Raw genomic sequence first — 21,548 nt, 5'->3', positions numbered from 1 at the left:
AAAAACCCATAGTTTTAATAATTGTCATTTCTCACCTCTAATTAAAAATAGAGCTCTGAAAAACGTGGGAACCCCTTCATTTGCTCGGAAACTAAAATAAACAAATACTAGAATTAGATTTCGATGATGGCTTAATGGGTTCTCCTCGTTCGAATCTCAACCGCTGGAGCCAAAATAAACACACGAGCCTATATCAAGAATCTTTGATAAATAAGAGATAAACAAACAACAAGCTCATAAATCAAGAATGTTTAGTCCAACTTAGAGAACAAACTTTTCAAGAAAGAGGATAGAACAATGTCGTTTACAGGAACGTTGGATAAATGCAAGGCGTGTGACAAAACCGTCTACGTCATGGATTTGTTGACGTTAGAGGGTAACACTTATCACAAATCATGTTTCCGATGCAGTCATTGCAATGGCACTCTCCAGGTTACTTCTTCTTCTTCTTATTCCTATCCATGTTGCTATGTTTCTACAATGGTTTATGAATAAAGATTGAATTATTTTCTTCAACAGATGAGTACTTACTCGTCCATGGATGGAGTTCTTTACTGCAAGACTCACTTCGAGCAGCTTTTCAAAGAATCCGGCAATTTCAGCAAGAACTTCCAGACAGGAAAGACAGAGAAGTCGAGTGATCAAATGGTAATGAACATTTATGATTCTTTTATTTATATGTTTCTAGTGTTTTAAAAATCGGTCTAGTCAGTGATAGTCTAAACGTCTTAAAAAAAAATCCAATTAATACTATATAAATTGTTCTAAATCGAAAATTGATCAAAATTAGTTTTAAACAATTTAAATCAATCTAAATCAAGCAACAAGGTTAGTACGAATCCAAAAAAATATTCTAATATCATCTTTTATATCTAATTTTTATAATTCATCAAAACAATTTTATAATTAAACAAAAAATTAAAATATCTAATATAATTGTAAAATATATTTTAAAAAAGCAATAGTTGTTAGCGGCTCTTTGGCTAGCTAGGCCCCGAATAATTCATCTACTCCCTAGTCGTCTACAAAGCGTCTAGTTACCGCATACTGATTTTTTGAACATTGGTTTCTTTCATACTCAATCGAATCTCCAAGACTCGAGCTCCGAGCAAGTTATCTTCATTCTTCAGTGGAACACAAGACAAATGTGCGAGTTGTCACAAAACCGTTTACCCACTTGAGAAAGTTAACATGGAAGGTGAATGTTACCACAAGACTTGCTTCAAGTGCGCACACAGTGGTTGTCCTTTGACTCACTCTTCTTACGCCTCTCTCAACGGTGTCCTCTACTGTAAAGTCCATTTCAACCAGCTCTTTCTCGAGAAAGGAAGTTACAATCACGTCCATCAAGCCGCTGCTAACCACCGTCGAACCGCTTCTTCTGGTGCCTCTACTCCGCCTTCTGATGATCACAAACCTGAAGATAACGCTGCCATTCCGGAAGGAGAAGCAGGAGGAGAGGAAGAAGCAGTCCCTGAAGCTGCTGATGCAGGAGGAGAGCCTGAGCCTGTGGCTGAGTCTTGAATGTGGTGGAGGAACACTCTTATCAGTTTTCAAGTTTGATGTTTATATATATACTTTATGTTTAAAATGAATATATTTGTATACAAATTTTTTGCTGTTTCTTTTTGTAAATTCTTGTAAATTTAAAAGATTTTTTTATGGAGAGAATCTGTTGTAAACAAAGAATATAATTTATTTTATTTATGAATCAAGATTCAAAACATATGGTATCAGTATGCAAACATAGTTCTTCTATCCATTGCTTGTAATGCAAGTAATCAAATGGAGATTGGTAGTGTTTCAAGACAAGAACAGAGCCTTGCATTGTGCCATTGTGTCTTCTGGACTCGTTACTGCAACACAAAAGAAACAATCTGACTTGTCATGAATCTGTCACTAACACAAACACATACAAAGATATTAACCAACTAACTGACCTGAATGGCCAATTGTTTTTGGTGATTCATATATTTCATAATCATTTCCACCCTGAAGAAGTAAAAGTTGGTTGTTTACACATCAAGCTCAATGGATAGTCATACAAAATGTTACTCTACCTCATAGGTTTTGTCACCGAAGAAATGGATTTCGTTGAAGTCCTCAAGGTATTGCAAGCAGTAAGTCTTGTCCCAACCTTTAGGGAAGACCTGAGTCATACCAATGGAACTACACTTAGCAACACAAAGATTGGATACAAGATTGTTTTATATTTTTCTCATTTTGATTCCTACACTCACGTCGAAGCTAATCTGTCCTCCAATAGAGAAAGTAAGATGGGCAAACCGCACACGAAGTTCAGCCACCATCTTTGGTCGAATGTTATGAACCTTTTGAAGACAATAATGTTTGATTATATCACTTATAACATTTCTATAAGAAACATGAAAAGCTATATAGTTTCTTTATACCTTATCATATCTCTCGAACTCGTCTCTTTCTTCCTGGCTGCAGTTGCGACCAATAGGTGACACATTGATCATTCCATTTCGGAACTCTATAAATGTTCCCCTGTGTTTACAAATTTCAACAAGGGAATTTTTTTTTTTTTTTAATAACTTGAAGAAATCTTTAAAGACTAGAGACTAGAGGTACCTACCTCTTGATTGGAATATCCAAGTCTGCAATGTAGTGCAGCGTGAAATTGATTAACTCCTGCATCATCAAAGGTAACAACATGTTCTTGCATAAGCTTCACCACTAAAGAAACATTAAAGCAACTCTTGCTATCTATACTAGACATGGGGGACCTTACCTTGAGCTTATCCTCTCCAAGGAACAGCTTCATGCTCTGAGAAAAATATATATAAACTATTTAAGGATCAAAAAAGAAACGATCAAGCAACAGTGTTGATAAAGTATAAGGCCACTGTTTTCATATGAACCTGGATTCCAATGGATTTACCATCTTTATGTGCAACAAGACCATTCTCAGTGAAACAATAATCAAAGTCGTTAGTGACTGCAAAAATAAAAATTAAAGGTGAGACTCATTAAGGTAGAGGAAGATCCTAATTAAATTCCCTAAGACTTGGAGCTTACGGAACTTGAAACCAGCAAAGCTAATGATCAGCTACTATGTCGAGAGAAAGTCTCTATAGTCTCGAGTTATAACAGAGAACAGTGCAAAAGAGTTGAACCTGTTTTGCCAAGTTGCTCAGATATCTTGTTTAGATCAGATCCACCGACGAGTCCAATAGTGACAACCTGAAACTCTCTTATAACACATTTCATCCAACACTTTACGGTACACAGCTCATCTTGAAGTAAAAGATGGATCAATCAGACCACATACCTTGCGTAATTTTTGGATAAAATCGAGCATTTCTTGAGTAGCTTCCTTCCTTGGAGCTGTAAGAGTATCGTCCACGTCGAACAAAACGATCACTCCTGGCTTCTTGGCCGCCATTGAATAATAATATTGTGCAAGGATGAAGAGTTTTCAAAATGGGAAGATGTGAATATCAATTAGACCGGTCTAATAATCTCAACGAACGTAAGAGTGTCGCTTTTTGTCCTAGAGATTTGTGATTGGTCGATAAAACAATCATGACACACTAAAAACATTATTTTATAGACTTTGACTGGCGACTATTATTATATAGTGGGCCTATTCATCTCGGGGAAGTAGCACGACGCCGTTTCACATTCAGTTCATGATCCGTTCAACTTGCTCTTTCTTTCATAACCAATACAACAATAACAATGTACAGAATAGTAGTGTGACACAAGCAATTTCTCTGACTCTGTTATGTTCTTGTGCAAGTGATCACTCTCATGCACCAACGAGCATCCATCACATCGTTAAAAAAAAACAAAACTGGCAACAATTGTTGAAGCTTGACCACATAAGATCGCCAAGAATTTCGAAGGAATGGCTCTATTTTCATGGCCGACGAGGTGTCTCTTGGCTGCCTGCTGGAAAAAAACTAGGTTTAAAGCCTCAGGAGAATATAGCGTTAACAAAGGCCTCAGCATCAAATGGTTGGAGATCTTCTACAGCTTCTCCTACACCTATAAACTTTACAGGAATCCCCAATTCCTCAACAACACTGACCTGCAAGGGATGCCAAAAACCAGTTACCATGAGCATGACAAATGCAAAATAAGAGCTTGAGTTTGAGTTATGGGATTTTACCACACAGCCTCCTCTAGCAGAGCCATCCAGCTTCGTCAATATCAAACCGGTTATGCCAACAATCTGACAAAAAAATGTGAGCAAGAAACATCAAGATTTTGCTTGGTAGAGCCAGAAGCACTAGTGTGAGATGATTCCATATGATAATACCTCGTTGAATTCTCTAGCTTGTGGAAGCATGTTCAGACCGGTGTTTCCATCAAGGACAAGTAGGATCTCCTGACAATGCCTTACATAATCAATTTTTAGCTTAACAGAGACTTGCAGTAGCGCAATATGGAATAAGCATAAAGGTCACTCACATTGGGTGCACCAGAGACAACCTTTCCCACTGCTTTTTTGCACGCAATTAACTCCTCCATCAAGCTGAAATTAGTATGAAGACCTTACATAAAGAGAGTAAATATAAATGCATCAGATCAGTGTGTTCTAAAAATCAACTAGCAAGCTCTTGTTAATACTCACGTCCAGATGTATCACATAGTACGATATCGTAACCTTCCTCCTTCCCTCTTTTCACAGCCTTTGTGAGAACTAGTTAGGAACAAAATGTTGTGATAGTGAGCTCAACACTGATACTAGCAAGCCAAACAGTTGTGCATTTTTCTTTTTTTACCTGTTGCAGCTTTAGCTTTCTCTCCTTCAGCAACAACAATGTCACACCCAGTCCTCTCAGCCCATATCTCTAACTGGTCACTTGCAGCTGCTCTAAATGTATCACCTGCTGCCATTAATACCTATAACAAATTCATCTCAGGATTGCTGATGAACATACTGATACCCAAATTCTACCTATTCTCATATCTTATTTGATCAACGCTGTACCTTAGTCCCTTCATTCTTCAATCTATGAGCCAATTTCCCTGAAGAAAAACAAAAACCACTCTTACACATCACATCTTTCTCTTGCTAAACCCAAGACAAGCCAAGTCACTCGATGTTATATTTACTTACCAAGAGATGTAGTCTTCCCACCTCCATTCACTCCAACGATCATTACAACAGCTGGTTTCCTTATACACCATACCATATAATAATAAATCAAACTTTAAACCAAAGTCTTCCACTTTAACAGAGCAGATGAAACTATAGAGCAGAAAGAGAAGACCACAGTAACAAGAACCTGAAACCCAGTTGAAGCTCTGTCTTGCTGTTTTTCTTAGCTAGCATCTCCAACACACTTCCCTTCAAAGCATCCTACACCATTAAACATTCTTTAATGTGATCAACTATAGCTCCTTAACATGAACATGTGTTACGAACGTATAACATATAGAGTTTAAAATTAAACCTTGATCTCGGTTCCTGACTTGAGCTTCCCTGACATTATATCATCCCGTAGCCTCTCAACAATCCTAACAGTGATCTTCGGTCCAAAGTCAGAAACCAACAACGCCTGCAACCAACAAAATTGAACTTCAAGAAAGCTCCATCTTCATGATGATGATAGAGAGAATAGAGAAATGGTGGTTCAACTAACCTCTTCCAATTCATCGAGCACTCGGTCAGTTTCAGCGAGGTTCCAAAAGAGGAGGAGCTCGTCGATGACTGCCAGATTCTCCCTAGTCTTGGAGAATCCGGAGAAAACCTTCTCCACGTCGCTTTTGGCCTTCTCCTTGATCAACCTACCAAGACGAGAGAAGAAGCCGCTCTGTCCCGCTGAGCAACTGAACCGGGACTTTGGGATACGAACCTCTACTCTTTGAGGCCGTAGTCCGACCCGCTCGGAGGAGAACGGCGGCGATAAACGTCCGGCTAGAAACGAGAGGTGAGTAGGAGAAGATGACATGGCGCCTTGCAGTGAACAGAGGAAGCAGTGACTTAGATATGATTCTTTTAAAACGCTGCGTTTTAGTTATAAATATTGTGGCCCATTACAAAGATCCAATAGATAAAAGCCCATTACATAAAGTCTTATTCATTTTCTTCTATCTTCCGTGGGGAAGAAAGTCAACACGGCAACATTGTAAACAAGTACGACGTCGTTGATTTGTGCGTGTGTGTGTGTGCGCCTAATCCATTTGCGATGAAATAACGAGGCAAGCCCCGATAAGTTTCCGTGCAACCTGTAATGAATATTCATCACTTTGAGCTAAACCCAAACGGTCATATTAATCTGGTCATATAGTAATATACATTACATATATGACCAATCTTGCAAAGTACATTAAAATCATGTGGTCGACTGTCGTGGTAGGTTTATAACTTTTCAAACATGGACTTACATTTATATGATTCTTTTCCACATTTATGTCTATACGTCAGTACGCTGACGCACGTCGTTACGAACGACTTGTATGCATGCATGCAGTTAATTGTGTCTGTGTTTGTTGGCCAAGATTTGAAAGACCTGTTTCTACCTTTACCGACATCGGATGTTTGAATATGGATGAAGCAGGTAACTTCTACGATTATAATAACAAATATGTTATTAATTAATAAACTGGTCCATCAAAATAAACCAATCATTATATATACATACGAAGGCAAATGTGACAGAGCCGCTCTAGAGTGTACGTTGTTCTTACTCCAGATCCAACCGCCTTTGTAGCTCTTGGTGTTATGCGAGGGTTTAAGCCGCTTTAAGTATGAAATCATTATATTAACAAAGTACATTACATATTTATTAGCTTAGACAACTAAAATAACCTGAGTTTTTTTTTTTTTTTTTTGCTAAACTTTAAATATCATAGAAATGAATAAAAGATTTTACAAGAAGATCTTACTTCTGAGCCATTTTGGCAAAAAGAAATAAAAACATATTTACAGCCCTGTACTATATATACATAATGAATTTACTAACTTTTTACTCCATATTTTACTCAATGGAATAGTCTCGTGTTTTAAAGTCGTTTAGAGCGCAAAAATAAAGAGACGTGTGCCAGAATCAACCAAGAAATACCTGAAATTTCGTTCGCACTGTCGTCCTAAATTTCTTATAGTCGGTCAGTGCAGAACACGCGAAGACTCAACGACTTTGTCAACTAGTGCCAAGGACTTTCTCAACGTTTAAGTTCAACGCTATCCTTCCTTTTTTTTTTTTTTTTGCCGTAAGGAAATTATCAACGACTACGCTTGTTGCTTTTATTCAAAGTAAATTTCTCATTTCTTAATTTCCTATTAAATACACGTGAAATATTTTTTTCTAAACTGCATTTGTTGACAAACTAATGAAATGGCTTATAAAAAATTAGTTCGAATATTTTTATATAGTTTTCTATAAGTAACCCCTGGAAAATAATACGGCTTGGGCGTTTTCTTTACAAGAAAGCGAAATCACAAAAAAAATTTAACATAAAAGACAAACCACCCAGAAATTAAAGTAGCTTACGTAAGCAATTTTGTTTATAAATTCAAGAGGGTAGATATCAAAGCAATTTGATAGTTTGCAGGATAAAAAAAAGTATACATGGCCGGCCTGCCGCACGCCACCGTTGATCAGGCCACCGGCCAAGCATCCTCGAACCATCCGATCAACAACGTCATTACTCTAATCTCCATTTTTTTGTCAACATATCTAATTCCAACATCATCCCACGATGTAAAACCGATCAATAAAAAGCATGGAATATAAAAATAAAGGGAAGCATAGAATATTTTTTTTACCATACCCAATACAAAAGCAAACTAAAGTTGTCTTTTACCCAAAAAAATAAAATAAAATATATTGAAACTTCCAAGAAAGAATAATAAATTCGTAAGCGAGTGGAAAGCACGTGGAATAAACCCCGCACGTTCGTTCGTCAACGTACCACACCTATATAAACGTAAACATTCATCTTCTCCACCACTTACACGAAACAAAACGATAAGTCATCTCATCTACGCAAGATTAGACTTACATACATACATAAACATAACATCAAACGCCATGTCGTATTCAAGATTGAAACGTTCACTGGAGATTGAGTTAATATCAGCGGAAGGACTCAAGGTAAATGGAAAACCGACGAAGAGGAAGACATTCGGCGTGGTCATAATAGATCAAGAGACTTATCACACTTGTAAAGTAGATGAACAAGGTGGGAGCTATCCTATTTGGAAAGATAGAATCAAGACCGAGATGGCTGTGGACGGGACTGTAAGGTTTATCTCCGTGGAGGTTTTCTATCTGACAAGTGGCGGAGCCAAGAAGAGTGTTGGAGTCGCCAAAATTCCGGTGACGGATTTCATGGGAGGATTCGCTCCTCAGGGGCATTTGAATTTTTTGAGTTATAGGTTGAGAGACGAGTATGGAGACAAAAGTGGTATCGTTAATGTGTCAATAATGGTGAAACCTGACGTTAACGATGTTAAATATTCGTCGCCGTCGCCTTTGATGGTGCCTTCGTTGGGTTATACGGCGTGTTCTTCTCAGGCTGCGGCGGTGAATGGTCAAATGTGGAGACCAAGGACATCTTCATCAATGGCTACGACAACTGGTTATGGTGGTCGTATTGTGACTGGGGTTCCTGTTAATTGGCCGGCGTATCAACGACCGTTGTAATTCTTTATTTTTCTAACACGTTTGTCTGAACAGATAATTCTTCATATTTTTTTACCATGTACTTACTATTCTTGAAATTGGGGTTCTGGGTGAAAAAAAAATACGTTTGATAAATCATGAAATATTATAAATTTATTTATTATGAAATAAATAAAAAGGCTCGTCTTATCTCTTATGTTCTTCTATAAATATGCCATGATTTTTTTGTTAATCAGCAATCTATTTGATCAACATAAAAACTAAAAAACTGAATCAACATTAAAAAAAAAAAAAAGAATTCAAGAATTGAGCATTTTGTTGCTAAAAAAATGAATCAGCATAAAATCTAAAAATCAAGGATTTAGCATTTTGTTTAACAATCAAATTTCAACAAAAAGAATTCAAGAATTTTGAAATCTGTTTTGTTTAATTTTTAGAGAATATATATTTTAACTTTATATTTTGGTCTTACTTGCTTACTTTATGTGTATCTTTTTTGAATAAATGTAAAATTTATTCATTCAAAACTTCTATTACATCAAGTGCTTCTGTTATTGATTTGCAAATAATATCAAAAAAATATTTATCTTTTTTTTAATATTAAATTTCATATTTTATGTGTATTGTGAATAGCACTCTAATAATATATCATAGCTAGGTGAGGGTTCACACTTTGTGCGAGCTAATATATATTTTTAATAAAAAATTTACTATTATATTTATTTTATGCTAATGTATTTAATTAGATATAATAAATTTTTGTATGATTTCGGTCTTTATTAACCAAATTTCAATTACGGTGTGAAATATTTTTCTTATACGCTTTATATGTTTAATTAGTATATAGCCAAACAACACAATTATCTTACTTATTTTATCAACTGAATTAATTTTTTAAAATGTTTTCTGACGCAATAAACACGTTTCTTTGATCAACCATAATTTGGTAGAAGTTTGTGGGCGCCGGCATTTCACATGTGCTGTCATATGAAGACAATTTCACTCTTAGCTGTTCCAAACACTTAAGGCACACAGACGACAAAACCTCAAATATTAATTAAAAATCTCAACATGTAAATCTCTGTTACAAAAACAATTTCAACATGTAATAATTAACATTTGTTTAAATATTACGTTACACTTTCTGCATTTACACAAGAAGATAGTAGAGAGTAAAAAAAAGATGAATACATCAACCTGAATAAACTTTGATCATACTGCATCGTTCCCACTCTGTTCATCAGTTTTGAGAATGTTGGATTTGCAGAGAGGGCAAGTGGCGTTAATGCGTAGCCATTTATCTATACAAGCTTCATGAAAATGGTGTCTACACCAAAGTTCTCTCAGCTCTGCTCCATCTTCATATTCACAAAGACAAACACAACATTCCTGAAACGAAGCAAAAGTCTCATTTGTTTTGTATACCAATCCAAAACTTCAATTAGCTTTGGGATTGGTTATAACTTACAGCTTCATCACTTGATAACACACGTTCACTTGGAGAATCGACACCAAGTTGAGTCATTATCCCTCCATGAGTTTCCCTTATCTCACCATTCACTTTCTCTGAGTTTCTCACCGTTAGAAACTTGAACTTCGGAAGCCTTTCTATCTCCTCATCAGATGCACCTTCCTGAAACATCAACAACACATCAGAAAAAAACACCTTACCATACACATGAACACATGGCCGGATATGAAATTTCGGAGGATATAAACATTTCTTAAAAACTTTACTAAAAAAGTTTATGTATAATTTTGGAGGCGTATAGCCAATATTTCATACGGTTGTGCTTAGATCCGGCCCTGCATGAACATAACCGGTCTTTTGTGACTTACCTGCTCTGCCAAAGCGTACAAAACCGCGATGATGCAAGGCAAACAGCAACACACAGCAATTGCAATAAGAGAAGCAACAGCAACGCAAAGGACTAGAAAGATAACATCAAAGGCGAGAAACGCCACACAGAGCCTGCAGACCAGAGATTTAAAACAAGAACTCATCTAACGTGACAAACAAAACGTAGAGGTTGTGTGTTTTTAAATACAAACCAGTAGAGATGAGGTGAGCTTTGAGCAAGTTCCTCAGAACCAGCACTGACCCAATAAAAACCGATGATCCACCACACAAATGAGAAGATTGCATTCGTTGATTCAAGATGGTTAGCAAGACTACAATAGAGAGAACATTGAATCATTATCAATGGAACGAAATTAATATTACATGATAACTTTGAATGGTGACCAATGCAATAAAAAAGAACATTTAATTCATTATGATTCCTATAAAATTATACCATTTTTCATTCTTTCTAGTTTTTTTTTGCGGAGGCTAATAGAACCCACAAAATTATTGTCACTATATTGGCAAGGAACAATCATTCTAACTCGATGTGTTTCAGGTATGGTCAATTATGGACACCTCGTGGTATTAACAAAAAAAAATATATATATTGAGAGAAGAAAGAAAATGATCTTTACTTACCTAGTTCCAGATTCAATCTCAGGGCCATCAGATTCGTCTTCACTAGATCCTTCACTGGAGGTTAAACCGGAATCCAAATCTCGGTTCAGTTGATCATAACCATGTCGACGGCAATACTCAGAGACCACACACGCAACATGAAGCAAACACTGAAGATTATACACAACGATCCAGAATCTGAGAGGAACACGAGGATTCTCCTCCGAGCTAAACCATAAAACTCCAACAGTGACGAACACGAAAGCTAGATTCCAGACCACATCCAAGACTATAACCGGTTTAGAGTACGCCCACTCACTCTGTCTCTCCTCAATCTGCTCAGCCGCTGTCTCACGGACACGAACTGATGACTCACGGAGCATCATCCCGCGACTGCTAGCACGGCGGAGAAGCCTCGACGCTGCTCCACGTAGCGGTTGCGAAGAACGGGGCCGGTCACGATTGAGAAGCGGCGTAGAAATATCATTAGTCGCCGGAGAAGAAGAAGAGGAGGAGGAGGAGGAGACGGGATGCATTTTTACGGTGTCGGAGCAAAGACAATGATGGAAGATTGGATCTTGATGTATAATAGATAATCTTTTTAGCCGAAGTCAGAGTGGTTCCTTACATAGGAATGAGACAGAGATCGTGCTCCATTATTTGTCTTTTAATTGTATTTAATTATTATTACAAGATTCCTCTGTCACTATTACTCTCTGTTATTATCAAAAACTCTTCTTACTCTGTTTCTTACGTTACCACGACACTCTTAACTAATGTTTCTTTTGATTTCTACGTACAGCTGCTCTGCATTGAGCTTGGTTTAGTTTCACATTGTCGGAATTAATGACATATAATTTTAATTTCGAAAAATTAAAATTATTCATTGCTGTAAAAAATCAAAAACATAACATTACAAGAACGTAAAAGAAAAAAAGAAAGAAGAAGAGAGCTCAAAAATCAAAATCATGAGAGAGCTTTAGTACTGTTTTTATCTTCCTCAGGTGCAGTGACAGTCCAATACTGTTTCACCGCGTAGTAAATCTTCACTCTCTCATGAGGACTTTTCTCATGGTCAGCAATTCTACCTTCCCATTGTAACCCTTTGGTTAATTCCTTAACCTTAATCAAAACGTCCACGTCATCTCTTATAATCACTCCACCACCCGGTCTAAGAATCCGGTCCATCTCCAATAATATATCCTCCGGTTCGCACTTATCTTGGTACAACGTGAAAACCGAGTCCGCATGGATGAAATCGTACGTTCTTGGATACGTTGACATCGCTTCACACCTAACATAAAAAAGAAACAAAACCGGATTAAACCATAAACCGGATTAATCAGCACGGTTGAGTTAAAAGCTTACCAGTTTTGATACGTTCCGATTAAACCACGCTCGTATATGACACCGAGAGTGTTGAGCTTAGCTTCGACCGGGACAACGTTCATGACCCAGACCGGTTCATCTGCTAGAGCCGCCGCGAATCCACCAACGTAAGCGTTCATGTCGAGTATGTTTCTGTATCTCCCGGTTTCGCCTAACTGGTAATCCAGTTTCTTGTAATAAGAAACTCTTTGTTTCCACAGTTCCGCGTCCTCCAAGAAACCCACCGGTGTGATTTCCTTGAGATCGCCGTTGTTTATTCTCGGAGGAACCGCGTTTAACCTCGCCGGCCATTTCTCCACATTTCCTCCAGCCACCGTCTTTAGATCCTCATCCTCATCAACTTCAGGTAATGGCGTTAAACAAGAATCCATCTTCGTATACCTAAACCATTCGTTATTTATATTAATAATTCGATACTTAACTATCTTACACTATATAGTATATATATAAACTAATTAAAATTACTTACCAAGCCATGTCGGGATCTTGATCATGACGACAAAACTTTGGTTTCTTCAAAACCTGTTTGTTTTTCTTACAGTGAATATGGTTAAAGGGCTTTTGCCAGATTGCAAGATCATCTCTCTGAACTACTTTCTTCCAACACAAGCTTCTCGCAACCTGCTCGATCTGTGTCTGTTCTGCGTTTAAATCATCCATAGTTCTCTCCCATCCTTTCCACCGGTTCTGCCAATTAATCGGCGGTCCAGACAGTATCCAGTATCCTCCTGGTCTTAGAACCCTATCAACCTCCATCAAGTAAACCCCACCTACAAAATAATTTAAAGTGTTACAAGACTTAAATGATTTAGTTTCGTAGTTGTATAGGGTTTTAGAGTTGAACCGTTTTGTCCCCAAGGGATAAGGCAACGAGAGCAATGTGCTAAGTCAAAGGCTCTAGAAGGGTATGGTAAGCGGATTGTGGCCATGATTCCGATCATAGCCGGCACGCCACGCTCGAGTGCGAACTGAACCTGAGCTTCGTGTGTGTCCCTTGGAGCAAATGACATTGTTGTGATGTTTCTTGATAAAAGATATGCACCAAAGCTAGCCACCTGAAAAAAAATCAAAATAAATATTTACTATTAATTCCACAAATAGTAAGGCAAATGAGGGTAAAATATATTAAAAGTCAACATAAGGGATCTATATTTCATGATTTTGACTATTTGTTCATAACTACTGGTTTTAATTTTCAACTTTACAAGTTTAACGGTTAGGTACGAGTAGGTCAAAAGTTACATTAGATAACTAGGTGACTCCAGTGACTCATACAGAAGCCAAAAATGTTGTAAAAACAGTGTTTTTTAAAGAATAAAATTTAATCTAAAAAATGATAATGAACTCACTCAAAAAATTAGTTATTGTTCACATACTATCAAAAATATTTTTAATTAGATTGTGATTAGATATGGATATATGCATGAAATATTTTTGTCATTTAAGCTGGATGTATTCTTGAACTAATTGTATGAAACATTCCAACAGATTATTCGATTGAACATATATTGTTGGGGGAAAATCTTCTTTTACGTAATAAAATCAAAATAATTAGTAAGCAGATAAAAATCAATTAAATTATAATCGAACCGGATGGTTCGGTTTATTCAGAAGGGATACACGTACCCCACAACCGGTGTCAATGGCTGTACGAATCGAACCGTGGCTGAGATCAATCAACCGTCCGATATCGTCAATGTACGCATCAGCGCCACGTGGAAACATCGTACCGCCACCAGGAAACCAAAACCGATCATTCTCGTACCGGACCCAATTCTGGTTCTTCTTCTCAACCGTAAGCTCCGTGTGAGGCACATTCGCGAACCACGCCACGTCACGGCTCTCCGGCCACCGGAACGGCGTCTTGTAACCGTACGGCGCCGGAATACGACACTTCAGAGCTTCCTCCCTCTCGGGACAATGCCTCTGCCTGTACTCCAATCTTCCCCGAGGGAACTTCAGCGATCGCTTGGCGTCTTCGCACGGCGTGTGCTCGCTCAGTTCAGCGCCGCACGACGGGAAAGACGCGGTGGCTGCCTTCACCGGAGGTGGATCGTGAGGGTTGTGGTGCGCGTTGAAGTCGAGATCTCTGGTGGAAGTGGTTTTGGAGAATTTCTCGCACGGTGGGCCGCTTGAGTAATCAAAGGCGGCGCGTGGGATGACCGACGACGTTCGCCAAATCCCGAGAAGGTAGCTCCCGATGCAGAGGAGCCCTATGAGGGTGATGTAATAAAGATTGGACTTCTTATCCCTCGGTGATGCTCTTGTAAATAAATTCATCTCTTGTAGAAAACTCAGTCGAAATAATATAATAAGTGTGTGTTTATATATAGTGTATATATAACACAGAACACAACGATGAGTAGAATGTGTGACGAGTGAGTTTGTCTAAGGGTTGATACGAAGTAGTTCGAGGGTAAGTAATATAAGGGGAGGAGGAGGAGAGAAGAGAGAGTGTTGTATACGCGCCGGATGATCACTGGGCTAAAACGTGCGAGCTTGTCATGCGCAACAATGGAGGATTAATATTTTCTAGTTAATATCTACATCCTTGGAATTATTAGATTTTTTTGGAAAATTATTGATTTATATTCAATGTATTTGCATTATGAGAAAGATATCTCTCAACATTTGGAAATGTTATAATGTTTTATATTAACTTCCCTTGCACTATGATATATGTTGCCATTTTATAAAAAAATAGAAGTGTACACGAGTCGATGAAGCGCGTGAAGTTTGTTTACGTAGGTGGGGTCCGTTCGGGTCCTTTGGACACAAAGTGACGCAATCCCTCTTGCACTTTACTCCGGTCCGAACCAAATTCAATTCTAAAATCACCCGGTTAAACCGGAAAATCACATACACACTGGTCAAGCTTAAACTGAGATTCTCCTTTGCTCTGTATATACGCCACTTTCAGGAATGATTTAAACTTTTTAAAGGGACCAGACAGGGTTGAAACCTTGCGGGGTTGTGAAGAAAGCCCAGAGAAGCAAAGTTTGTTGAACACTTGAACCGCAAAACGCTATCAGAGATTAAAATTTAGGTGTTTGGTTTACGTTTGTTATGAACTGAAACGTGTGCATCAAGAAACCGAGGTATAACACATGCTTATTACAGAACCTTTCTGAAATGACCACCACCTGGACCCAGATTCTTACATAAGCTTCAGAGTTCTTTGATCTTGGGACGTGTAGGAAGCAACTGTGTTTGTTGAGAGACATGTAAAGATTAGAAGAACTAGGCAAGTGTGTTGTTGTTGTGGAGAACGAAGAAGACAAGTGTTGTGTTACCTGGTAACAAGAAATGATGGAGGTGATGAATCCGAAAGCTCCGGTGACACGAGGAGTGATCTTCTCTGGAGATAACTGAAGAAGACCAGCTGCTACAACAATGTCCATGGCTGATTTGATCAAAGCAAGACTCCTCTCGTTAGACTTTTTAAGCTTAGCACGATACTCCTCATCCTGCAAATTTACACAATTAACATGAATTGAGTTTATTATAATATAACATTCCCTAGAAACTGAAGATTGACAAAACATTACTTGATACTTGTTGCCATTCGTAAGCCCCTTTTCGATCTTCTTCATCGATGAGGAGAGTCTTCCAATCTCACCAAGCTAATAACAATGGAAACATATAATAAGCGGTGAAAAACTGAAACATATGGAAAATCAAATAAAAAACGGACCTCGACTAAAGTTGTGCAGACAGATGATCCCATCCAGCAGAAAAGTGATATACGTCCAAGTAACTCAGCTCGCTCTTTGTTCTGTAATGATATAAACCAAGAACATTAGTTCAAACAAGAAACCTAGTGGATCCTTACTCCGAAAGAAATAAACCGAGTGGTGAACATGTTTGATTTTTACTCACTTTGTAGATTCCTGATCTTCCAAGCCAGACAATTTGATCCAAGAACAAGAATGTAGACAAAAGTGCGTTCTTGGACTACAAAATAACAAACACCCATCAACCAAGATTAATCCAGAACAAAGATGAAACAAGGGGACTACACTTTGATTCTTGAGATCCATTTTGTCTGAATATTTCACTTATGGGTTTTGTCTGAAAATGAAAAAGAACAATGAAGCACCTTTCCAAGTAAAACGAGAGGAAGTGGAGTCCCTTTAGGAACATGACTGATAAGACCATGTAAATCATTAACAAACTGCAACAATTATTAAAACATGTATTAGCTAACACAAAGCTAATTACAAAATGAAATGAAAAAAAAAAAAAAAAGCGAAATATAACCTTGAAAAGACGGAAGACTTTCCTGGCTAAGCTAGTGGATTTATCAACGTTTTGAGCAGTACCAGGCTGTCCACCGCTCAAGAACTTAGAACCATACTGAATAGCTCTGCATAGCTTATCCCTTGCCTCTGCTTTGTTCAGATACATAACCACTAGAGCCAGCTCTGCTCTCGACACATCTAACGTACTACTCGCCATCTTCTCTCTGTAAACACACACAAAAACAACTACTCCACAGCCTTTCAATAACCACAAGTCGATTTTGATTGTAAAAGAAATTCGAAAACGATCAATTAATCAGATTCATCATCAATAATTCGATTCGAAATATACCTTTGGCTCTGTTAAGACTCCGAGAAGATAATGTGAAGAGAGAGAGCCTTTGTTTACGTGTGGAGATAGGGCTTTGTTTGGTCACCTTCGTCTCCCGACAAACAGAAAAAACATCGCCGTTGGTCAATCTATCAATCCAGACCGTCGATTATGTTGACTTCTTACGAAACAGGCTATCCGACATGTTGTGCGTGCAGGCAAAGATCTCACTCTCTCTGTCTCATTCTGTTAGCGGAAGTTGAGGATATCCCGCGCAGACCGATCCACGTCCACGTGGCACACATCTTTATGAAATAAAATATCCACGTGGCTCTGTAGACATTGAACCTACAAGAGAACGGTAAATTGCTTAAGTCGAATGCTTAAAAATCTTTTTAATTTTTTTTTTTTTAAAAAAAATTAAAAAAGTGACTAATCGCGGACCGCCACGTGTCTATGGAGTCTGCAAACAGTGTAAGTAACAGCTGTTTGTAATGTCTAAGCACTTCTTTTTATTGCTTTTCCTTTTCTTTTTTTTAATTAAAAAAATGCTAAGCATACTTTTAGCATCCATGGTTAATGGTTCTCTAGTGAGATTTTGAATAAGATTCTATGAAATGCCAATAATGTCTCAAAATATTATTTGGAATCATTTCCTATCTCCCCAAATTATTTAGCTATGCAAGGCCCAATGGGCTTTGCTTTTACCCGATTTATCATAAAAACCGCTCTTTTTAACGGACAGACAAAATATTGTCGTTACTAGGGTTTAACTGTTGTTCACTCGTCTCTTCTTAACTAAACTAAGCCGAAAACAGAAACTCCAGTTTTTTTTTTTTTATCTTTCTCAAATGGAGAAGAATAAGGATCAGGCAGTTATTATGTCGGAGAATAATAACAACAATAAGGCTCATCAAGATCCAAATCCGAGATTTGCTAGCGAAGGTTGCAGCGTTTTGCTGGACGTGAACGATGGTGACCGTCTCGTCTTCGCTCGTCTCTCTGGTGGCGCGTTAGTGATTCTCAGTCCCTCATTTATATTTGATTTGATTTAATTTGGTTTTTGATTTATTTATCTCTCTCTTGACAGTGTATTAAAGATAGGGAATAAGAATTACTCGTTAAAGCCACTGATCGGAGCTCCGTTTGGATCTCTCTTCCAAGTCGAAACCGGAGAAGATCTCTCTCGTATCCTTCCCGTCAAAAAGGGTTTTTTTTTGTCTTTCTCCCCAAATTCAATATTAAAAGAATTTTTTTGTTTGTTTGTTGTAATGTAAATGATGTTCGCTAATCTCAGAAAGTAGCAGCAATAATGTTATAGACGATGCTAGAGATAATAGGGAACTTATTGATAATAATGAAGCTCAGAACCTCACTGGTGAAGAGATTGAAGCTATGCGGAGGTTAGAACAAAACTTAAACTCTCTCTCTCTCTCTCTCTCTCTGTGTATACATTGTAAGAATCTGCTAACATTTAGTTTCATAAATGTGTAGAGAGGGTGCAAAAGGGGATGAGATTATTGAAGCACTGATTGCAAACAGCAAAACGTTTGACCAGAAGTTTCAGTTGTCTCAGGTAATGTTTGTCACAGTTTTTACTTCTACTCTGCAGTTGATTTTCTTGTTTAATATTTTTTTTTTGTTTTTAATAGGAAAAGTATAAGCTTAAGAAGCAGAAGAAGTATGCTCCAAAGCTGCTTCTAAGACGCCCTTTTGCTCGAAGGTCTTATATTATTTTTTTTGTTGTTTTATTCTTTTAGACTTCTTTCGTATCTCTTTATTCTCGGATCTGTTTTTGTGTTTGCCAGTATCTGTGAAGCTTATTTCAAGAAATATCCAAACAGAATCGGGTATGTTATTACTTTGTTTCATTCTTTAATTGCGTTGAGAAGATCATGTTGAGTCCTTTTTTTTTTTCCTCTGTATTGAATGTTTTTTTTCCCTGTTCTGTTCTTGTGTTGTAGATTCTTAAGAGTAGATGCGTTGTCTCTTTTGTTAACGATGGCTAATGTCACTGCGTACTCGGATGTTCTTGTGGTGGATATGGTTGGTGGCCTTGTCACTGGTGCGGTGGCTGAACGATTAGGAGGCACTGGTTATGTTTGCAACACATATAAAGGAAACTCTCCTCCCTCTGTGGAGATGGTTAGGATGTTCAATTTTACTGACAAGGTTATAGAGAGGTATGTTCCATTTGTCTCTTTAGTCTTTTTTTTTTTTTTTTTTTTTCTGTTGTGTTTTATTTATTTAAAGTAAGCTGTTATATATAATTGACATTTCTGGACATTATATGCTTTCTTTGTTTGGTGTGTAGGATCGTGCAGTCATCTATAAACGAGCTCTCATCAGCCAAAACTGTTTCCCCTGAAGAGAACAATCATCAAGAAGGAGTTCACCCATCTACATCTGATATGGTAGAAGACACAGCTGTGACAGCTGAGGCCAGAGTAGTAGTAGATGATGTTGTTTTAGAGAGCAAAATTGTCAAGGCCCCAAAAGCTGGAGCCAAGGCTTCAAAAGAAGCAATAGAAATGTGGAAAGAAAACGGTTTCTCTAGGTAAGTAATATGTATCTGTTTCTCTCAAGTGAATGGAAATGGTTCAGGTTGATTTAAAAGACACTTGTGCAGTTTAATCATGGCAGCACAAGACCAAGACCCATGGGCCTTAGCGAACGATGTGTTGCCACTGCTCTCCTACTCTGCTCCCTTTGCAATATATCATCAGTATCTACAGGTAACGTGTCATAACAAGAAAGCTTTTCAATATGTTTTGGTCATAAGAACATATTCTCATGATTGATGAACATTTTACAGCCTCTGGCGACATGTATGCACAACCTTCAGCAAGGGAAGATGGCCATCAATCTGCAAATAACAGAACCGTGGCTACGCGAATATCAGGTGCTTCCATCAAGAACTCACCCTCACATGCAGATGAGCTCTTTTGGAGGCTATGTTCTTAGCGGCATCAGGATCTCCACCACTTGAATCTTATCTCCAAAACCTCTCCAAACCTCTTTTTTATCTCTTTATCATTTTCAATAAGACTGAGGTTTGGTTTTTGATCGTTTTTTCCAAAAGGTCTTTGTATTTTGTTTGTTGTTGAGATATATAGGGGATGAGATTATATTAAAACATTCATGTTATGACTCTTAATGTTTATTTTTATCTAATAATATCGTCATCATCATTCTTATCATTTGTGAATCGATTGGTTTATATAAACGAAGACTAATATGCAGGCCATGAATCTATTGGAGGAATAAGCTCACAAACTTTTACTTAACAAAAGATCCATAGTTTAATACTATTGATTTAAACCAATGAGAACAGAACTCAAAGCTCGCATTCACAACATTTCTTAACATCAAACCAAAAAAAAAAACAGTGATGATAAGTAGCAAAAAGGTTCCAACTTTGAAGAAATGATTACCATGAAAAATGAATTGGGAGACTGAACAAGACGCTTGAGCTTGTGCTTCCTCTTCTCAAGCTCAGCTGGTGGGGTTCAGCAGACCAATATCGTTTTGAAGAACCTGTGAATCATTCAAAGTTCCATATTTCTTGATCAGGACAAGTTATTATATATCTACGGGCCCATCTTCGTTAGATACGGGCCCATTATACAATGATCTATTGGTCTGAACCCTGGACCATATAAAATTCACTCCCACTGTCCCACGGTAATAAATTTCCAAAATCGAAACTTAGCCCTTTTAAAGGAAAAAAAAAATTATCATTTCCAACAGTTTTTAAATGCACTAGAGTCTTTGTCCGCGCTACGCGCGGAAAATGAGTTTGAATATATTATTCGATAGCTTCTTTTACTAATATTAAGAATTTATTTGCTAAGTCCAATTATGTTTTGATTTGGATGTTGACATTTTATATAATTTTTTCCATAGGTGGATAGATAAAATTGTCAAAAAATAGAAAATAATAAATTAGTTTAAAGGAAAAAGACAGATGGAAAAATATTTTGTTTCTTTTATTACAGTCGAGTCAAACAAAATGTAATACTTGGTAGGACATAAGAAAAAGAATAGAAACAGGGTGCAGTCTTTTTTTCACTCTATAACTTTGGTTGTGTTGGAGTTTCTTTGTACCTCAGCTAATTCTGTAGTTAATATGGTATTCGTTCTTTAAAATGTTTGATGTATTTGACTGAGCTGTCAAAGTAAAATTTGGTTGCTAGTGAAGAAGCGAGTTCCAATTTTCATGCACCTGAATATTTAAAAATAATTGTATGAACAATATGTTAAATATAAAACACTTACCTTTAGACTTTTTTGGGATGAGAGGAGAGAGACGCTGAGAAGCGTTCTCAAAAATAAACGCGGGTGGATGGTGAAAGACAAATTCCAATAACTAACTCTCCTTTCGAAAATTCTCTAATTATTATTTTTTTTCAATTAAGATTATTAATAATTTTTTGATTTTATTCGTTTCACTTGTACTCTTGAGATGATCTATCTACTAATAATTATAAATCCGGATTTACTTCTTTTGTTTTCTCAAA

At 37.4% G+C, this 21,548-nt stretch overlaps 8 protein-coding genes across 11 annotated transcripts; 3 read left to right on the top strand and 5 right to left on the bottom strand.

Moving 5' to 3' along the window:
- The first annotated feature begins 185 nt into the window (after positions 1 to 185).
- Positions 186 to 1,715, top strand: LOC106392040 (LIM domain-containing protein PLIM2a). The gene is made up of 3 exons (XM_013832818.3): positions 186 to 432; positions 520 to 648; positions 1,096 to 1,715. Exons 1-3 carry the CDS (start codon positions 298 to 300, stop codon positions 1,522 to 1,524), a joined length of 693 nt encoding a protein of 230 aa, XP_013688272.2. The 5' UTR covers positions 186 to 297; the 3' UTR covers positions 1,525 to 1,715.
- Positions 1,679 to 3,502, bottom strand: LOC106392039 (phosphomannomutase). 2 transcript variants are annotated; one of them, XM_013832817.3, is made up of 10 exons: positions 3,296 to 3,502; positions 3,141 to 3,207; positions 2,886 to 2,962; positions 2,756 to 2,791; positions 2,600 to 2,655; positions 2,412 to 2,511; positions 2,241 to 2,330; positions 2,061 to 2,150; positions 1,941 to 1,992; positions 1,679 to 1,856 (listed from the first exon to the last, which is right to left on the bottom strand). In XM_013832817.3, the coding sequence occupies exons 1-10, from the start codon at positions 3,407 to 3,409 to the stop codon at positions 1,804 to 1,806; spliced, it is 735 nt and encodes a 244-aa protein (XP_013688271.2). In that variant the 5' UTR covers positions 3,410 to 3,502; the 3' UTR covers positions 1,679 to 1,803. The 2 variants fall into 2 exon arrangements, with proteins under 2 accessions (XP_013688271.2, XP_048611270.1); XM_048755313.1 differs by having other exon boundaries at positions 2,886 to 2,908.
- Positions 3,503 to 3,657: 155 nt separating this feature from the next.
- On the bottom strand, positions 3,658 to 5,963 carry LOC106392038 (cell division protein FtsY homolog, chloroplastic). Of its 2 annotated transcripts, XM_013832815.3 has the most exons (11): positions 5,619 to 5,963; positions 5,430 to 5,534; positions 5,262 to 5,335; positions 5,093 to 5,151; positions 4,964 to 5,001; positions 4,755 to 4,875; positions 4,604 to 4,672; positions 4,441 to 4,523; positions 4,289 to 4,357; positions 4,139 to 4,201; positions 3,658 to 4,057 (listed from the first exon to the last, which is right to left on the bottom strand). In XM_013832815.3, exons 1-11 carry the CDS (start codon positions 5,925 to 5,927, stop codon positions 3,944 to 3,946), a joined length of 1,104 nt encoding a protein of 367 aa, XP_013688269.2. In that variant the 5' UTR covers positions 5,928 to 5,963; the 3' UTR covers positions 3,658 to 3,943. The 2 variants fall into 2 exon arrangements, with proteins under 2 accessions (XP_013688269.2, XP_048611269.1); XM_048755312.1 differs by lacking the exon at positions 3,658 to 4,057 and having other exon boundaries at positions 4,289 to 4,367.
- Positions 5,964 to 7,920: 1,957 nt separating this feature from the next.
- Positions 7,921 to 8,797, top strand: LOC106394850 (BON1-associated protein 2-like). The gene has a single exon (XM_013835408.3). The coding sequence runs from the start codon at positions 8,010 to 8,012 to the stop codon at positions 8,622 to 8,624; it is 615 nt and encodes a 204-aa protein (XP_013690862.1). The 5' UTR covers positions 7,921 to 8,009; the 3' UTR covers positions 8,625 to 8,797.
- An 840-nt stretch (positions 8,798 to 9,637) lies between these two features.
- LOC106392041 (E3 ubiquitin-protein ligase At1g63170) lies at positions 9,638 to 11,741 on the bottom strand. The gene is made up of 5 exons (XM_013832819.3): positions 11,089 to 11,741; positions 10,656 to 10,775; positions 10,443 to 10,575; positions 10,072 to 10,236; positions 9,638 to 9,992 (listed from the first exon to the last, which is right to left on the bottom strand). The coding sequence occupies exons 1-5, from the start codon at positions 11,601 to 11,603 to the stop codon at positions 9,816 to 9,818; spliced, it is 1,110 nt and encodes a 369-aa protein (XP_013688273.1). The 5' UTR covers positions 11,604 to 11,741; the 3' UTR covers positions 9,638 to 9,815.
- A 160-nt stretch (positions 11,742 to 11,901) lies between these two features.
- LOC106392043 (probable methyltransferase PMT16) lies at positions 11,902 to 15,000 on the bottom strand. The gene is made up of 5 exons (XM_013832820.3): positions 14,083 to 15,000; positions 13,301 to 13,511; positions 12,926 to 13,226; positions 12,436 to 12,837; positions 11,902 to 12,361 (listed from the first exon to the last, which is right to left on the bottom strand). Exons 1-5 carry the CDS (start codon positions 14,734 to 14,736, stop codon positions 12,034 to 12,036), a joined length of 1,896 nt encoding a protein of 631 aa, XP_013688274.1. The 5' UTR covers positions 14,737 to 15,000; the 3' UTR covers positions 11,902 to 12,033.
- A 466-nt stretch (positions 15,001 to 15,466) lies between these two features.
- LOC106392044 (peroxisomal membrane protein 11D) lies at positions 15,467 to 17,262 on the bottom strand. Of its 2 annotated transcripts, none has more exons than XM_013832822.3 (8): positions 17,050 to 17,262; positions 16,717 to 16,943; positions 16,556 to 16,630; positions 16,336 to 16,410; positions 16,151 to 16,231; positions 16,005 to 16,079; positions 15,750 to 15,923; positions 15,467 to 15,660 (listed from the first exon to the last, which is right to left on the bottom strand). In XM_013832822.3, the coding sequence occupies exons 2-8, from the start codon at positions 16,912 to 16,914 to the stop codon at positions 15,625 to 15,627; spliced, it is 714 nt and encodes a 237-aa protein (XP_013688276.1). In that variant the 5' UTR covers positions 16,915 to 16,943; positions 17,050 to 17,262; the 3' UTR covers positions 15,467 to 15,624. The 2 variants fall into 2 exon arrangements, with proteins under 2 accessions (XP_013688276.1, XP_048611268.1); XM_048755311.1 differs by having other exon boundaries at positions 16,717 to 16,921; positions 17,050 to 17,221.
- A 530-nt stretch (positions 17,263 to 17,792) lies between these two features.
- LOC106392046 (tRNA (adenine(58)-N(1))-methyltransferase non-catalytic subunit trm6-like) lies at positions 17,793 to 20,225 on the top strand. The gene is made up of 10 exons (XM_013832823.3): positions 17,793 to 18,040; positions 18,119 to 18,237; positions 18,326 to 18,431; positions 18,523 to 18,604; positions 18,681 to 18,751; positions 18,837 to 18,878; positions 18,993 to 19,211; positions 19,343 to 19,585; positions 19,658 to 19,763; positions 19,844 to 20,225. The coding sequence occupies exons 1-10, from the start codon at positions 17,880 to 17,882 to the stop codon at positions 20,015 to 20,017; spliced, it is 1,323 nt and encodes a 440-aa protein (XP_013688277.1). The 5' UTR covers positions 17,793 to 17,879; the 3' UTR covers positions 20,018 to 20,225.
- The last annotated feature ends 1,323 nt before the right edge of the window (positions 20,226 to 21,548 follow it).

The sequence above is a fragment of the Brassica napus genome, chromosome C4, assembly GCF_020379485.1.
Source record: "Brassica napus cultivar Da-Ae chromosome C4, Da-Ae, whole genome shotgun sequence".
Lineage (NCBI taxonomy): Eukaryota > Viridiplantae > Streptophyta > Magnoliopsida > Brassicales > Brassicaceae > Brassica > Brassica napus.
Note: the sequence above shows the minus strand (reverse complement) of the source record. Positions and strands in the feature narration are given on the sequence as shown.

Excerpts from the sequence above, each read along its gene's own strand:
- LOC106392040 (XM_013832818.3), top strand. The coding sequence starts at position 298 with ATGTCGTTTACAGGAACGTTGGATAAATGCAAGGCGTGTGACAAAACC. Across the intron at positions 433-519 it reads ATTGCAATGGCACTCTCCAG|ATGAGTACTTACTCGTCCAT; the intron begins GTTACTTCTTCT and ends TTTCTTCAACAG. Across the intron at positions 649-1,095 it reads AGAAGTCGAGTGATCAAATG|ACTCGAGCTCCGAGCAAGTT; the intron begins GTAATGAACATT and ends CGAATCTCCAAG.
- LOC106392039 (XM_013832817.3), bottom strand. The coding sequence starts at position 3,409 with ATGGCGGCCAAGAAGCCAGGAGTGATCGTTTTGTTCGACGTGGACGAT. Across the intron at positions 2,512-2,599 it reads TTGGATATTCCAATCAAGAG|GGGAACATTTATAGAGTTCC; the intron begins GTAGGTACCTCT and ends TTGTAAACACAG. Across the intron at positions 1,993-2,060 it reads TCGGTGACAAAACCTATGAG|GGTGGAAATGATTATGAAAT; the intron begins GTAGAGTAACAT and ends TTACTTCTTCAG.
- LOC106392038 (XM_013832815.3), bottom strand. The coding sequence starts at position 5,927 with ATGTCATCTTCTCCTACTCACCTCTCGTTTCTAGCCGGACGTTTATCG. Across the intron at positions 4,524-4,603 it reads ACTATGTGATACATCTGGAC|GTCTTCATACTAATTTCAGC; the intron begins GTGAGTATTAAC and ends TCTTTATGTAAG. Across the intron at positions 4,358-4,440 it reads TTGTCTCTGGTGCACCCAAT|GAGATCCTACTTGTCCTTGA; the intron begins GTGAGTGACCTT and ends AGGCATTGTCAG.
- LOC106394850 (XM_013835408.3), top strand. The coding sequence starts at position 8,010 with ATGTCGTATTCAAGATTGAAACGTTCACTGGAGATTGAGTTAATATCA.
- LOC106392041 (XM_013832819.3), bottom strand. The coding sequence starts at position 11,603 with ATGCATCCCGTCTCCTCCTCCTCCTCCTCTTCTTCTTCTCCGGCGACT. Across the intron at positions 10,776-11,088 it reads GAGATTGAATCTGGAACTAG|TCTTGCTAACCATCTTGAAT; the intron begins GTAAGTAAAGAT and ends TCTCTATTGTAG. Across the intron at positions 10,237-10,442 it reads TGTACGCTTTGGCAGAGCAG|GAAGGTGCATCTGATGAGGA; the intron begins GTAAGTCACAAA and ends TTGATGTTTCAG.
- LOC106392043 (XM_013832820.3), bottom strand. The coding sequence starts at position 14,736 with ATGAATTTATTTACAAGAGCATCACCGAGGGATAAGAAGTCCAATCTT. Across the intron at positions 13,512-14,082 it reads CCATTGACACCGGTTGTGGG|GTGGCTAGCTTTGGTGCATA; the intron begins GTACGTGTATCC and ends ATTTTTTTTCAG. Across the intron at positions 13,227-13,300 it reads TATCCCTTGGGGACAAAACG|GTGGGGTTTACTTGATGGAG; the intron begins GTTCAACTCTAA and ends ATTATTTTGTAG.
- LOC106392044 (XM_013832822.3), bottom strand. The coding sequence starts at position 16,914 with ATGGCGAGTAGTACGTTAGATGTGTCGAGAGCAGAGCTGGCTCTAGTG. Across the intron at positions 16,631-16,716 it reads AAGTCTTCCGTCTTTTCAAG|TTTGTTAATGATTTACATGG; the intron begins GTTATATTTCGC and ends TAATTGTTGCAG. Across the intron at positions 15,924-16,004 it reads CGAATGGCAACAAGTATCAA|GATGAGGAGTATCGTGCTAA; the intron begins GTAATGTTTTGT and ends GTAAATTTGCAG.
- LOC106392046 (XM_013832823.3), top strand. The coding sequence starts at position 17,880 with ATGGAGAAGAATAAGGATCAGGCAGTTATTATGTCGGAGAATAATAAC. Across the intron at positions 18,432-18,522 it reads GAGATTGAAGCTATGCGGAG|AGAGGGTGCAAAAGGGGATG; the intron begins GTTAGAACAAAA and ends ATAAATGTGTAG. Across the intron at positions 18,605-18,680 it reads AGAAGTTTCAGTTGTCTCAG|GAAAAGTATAAGCTTAAGAA; the intron begins GTAATGTTTGTC and ends TGTTTTTAATAG.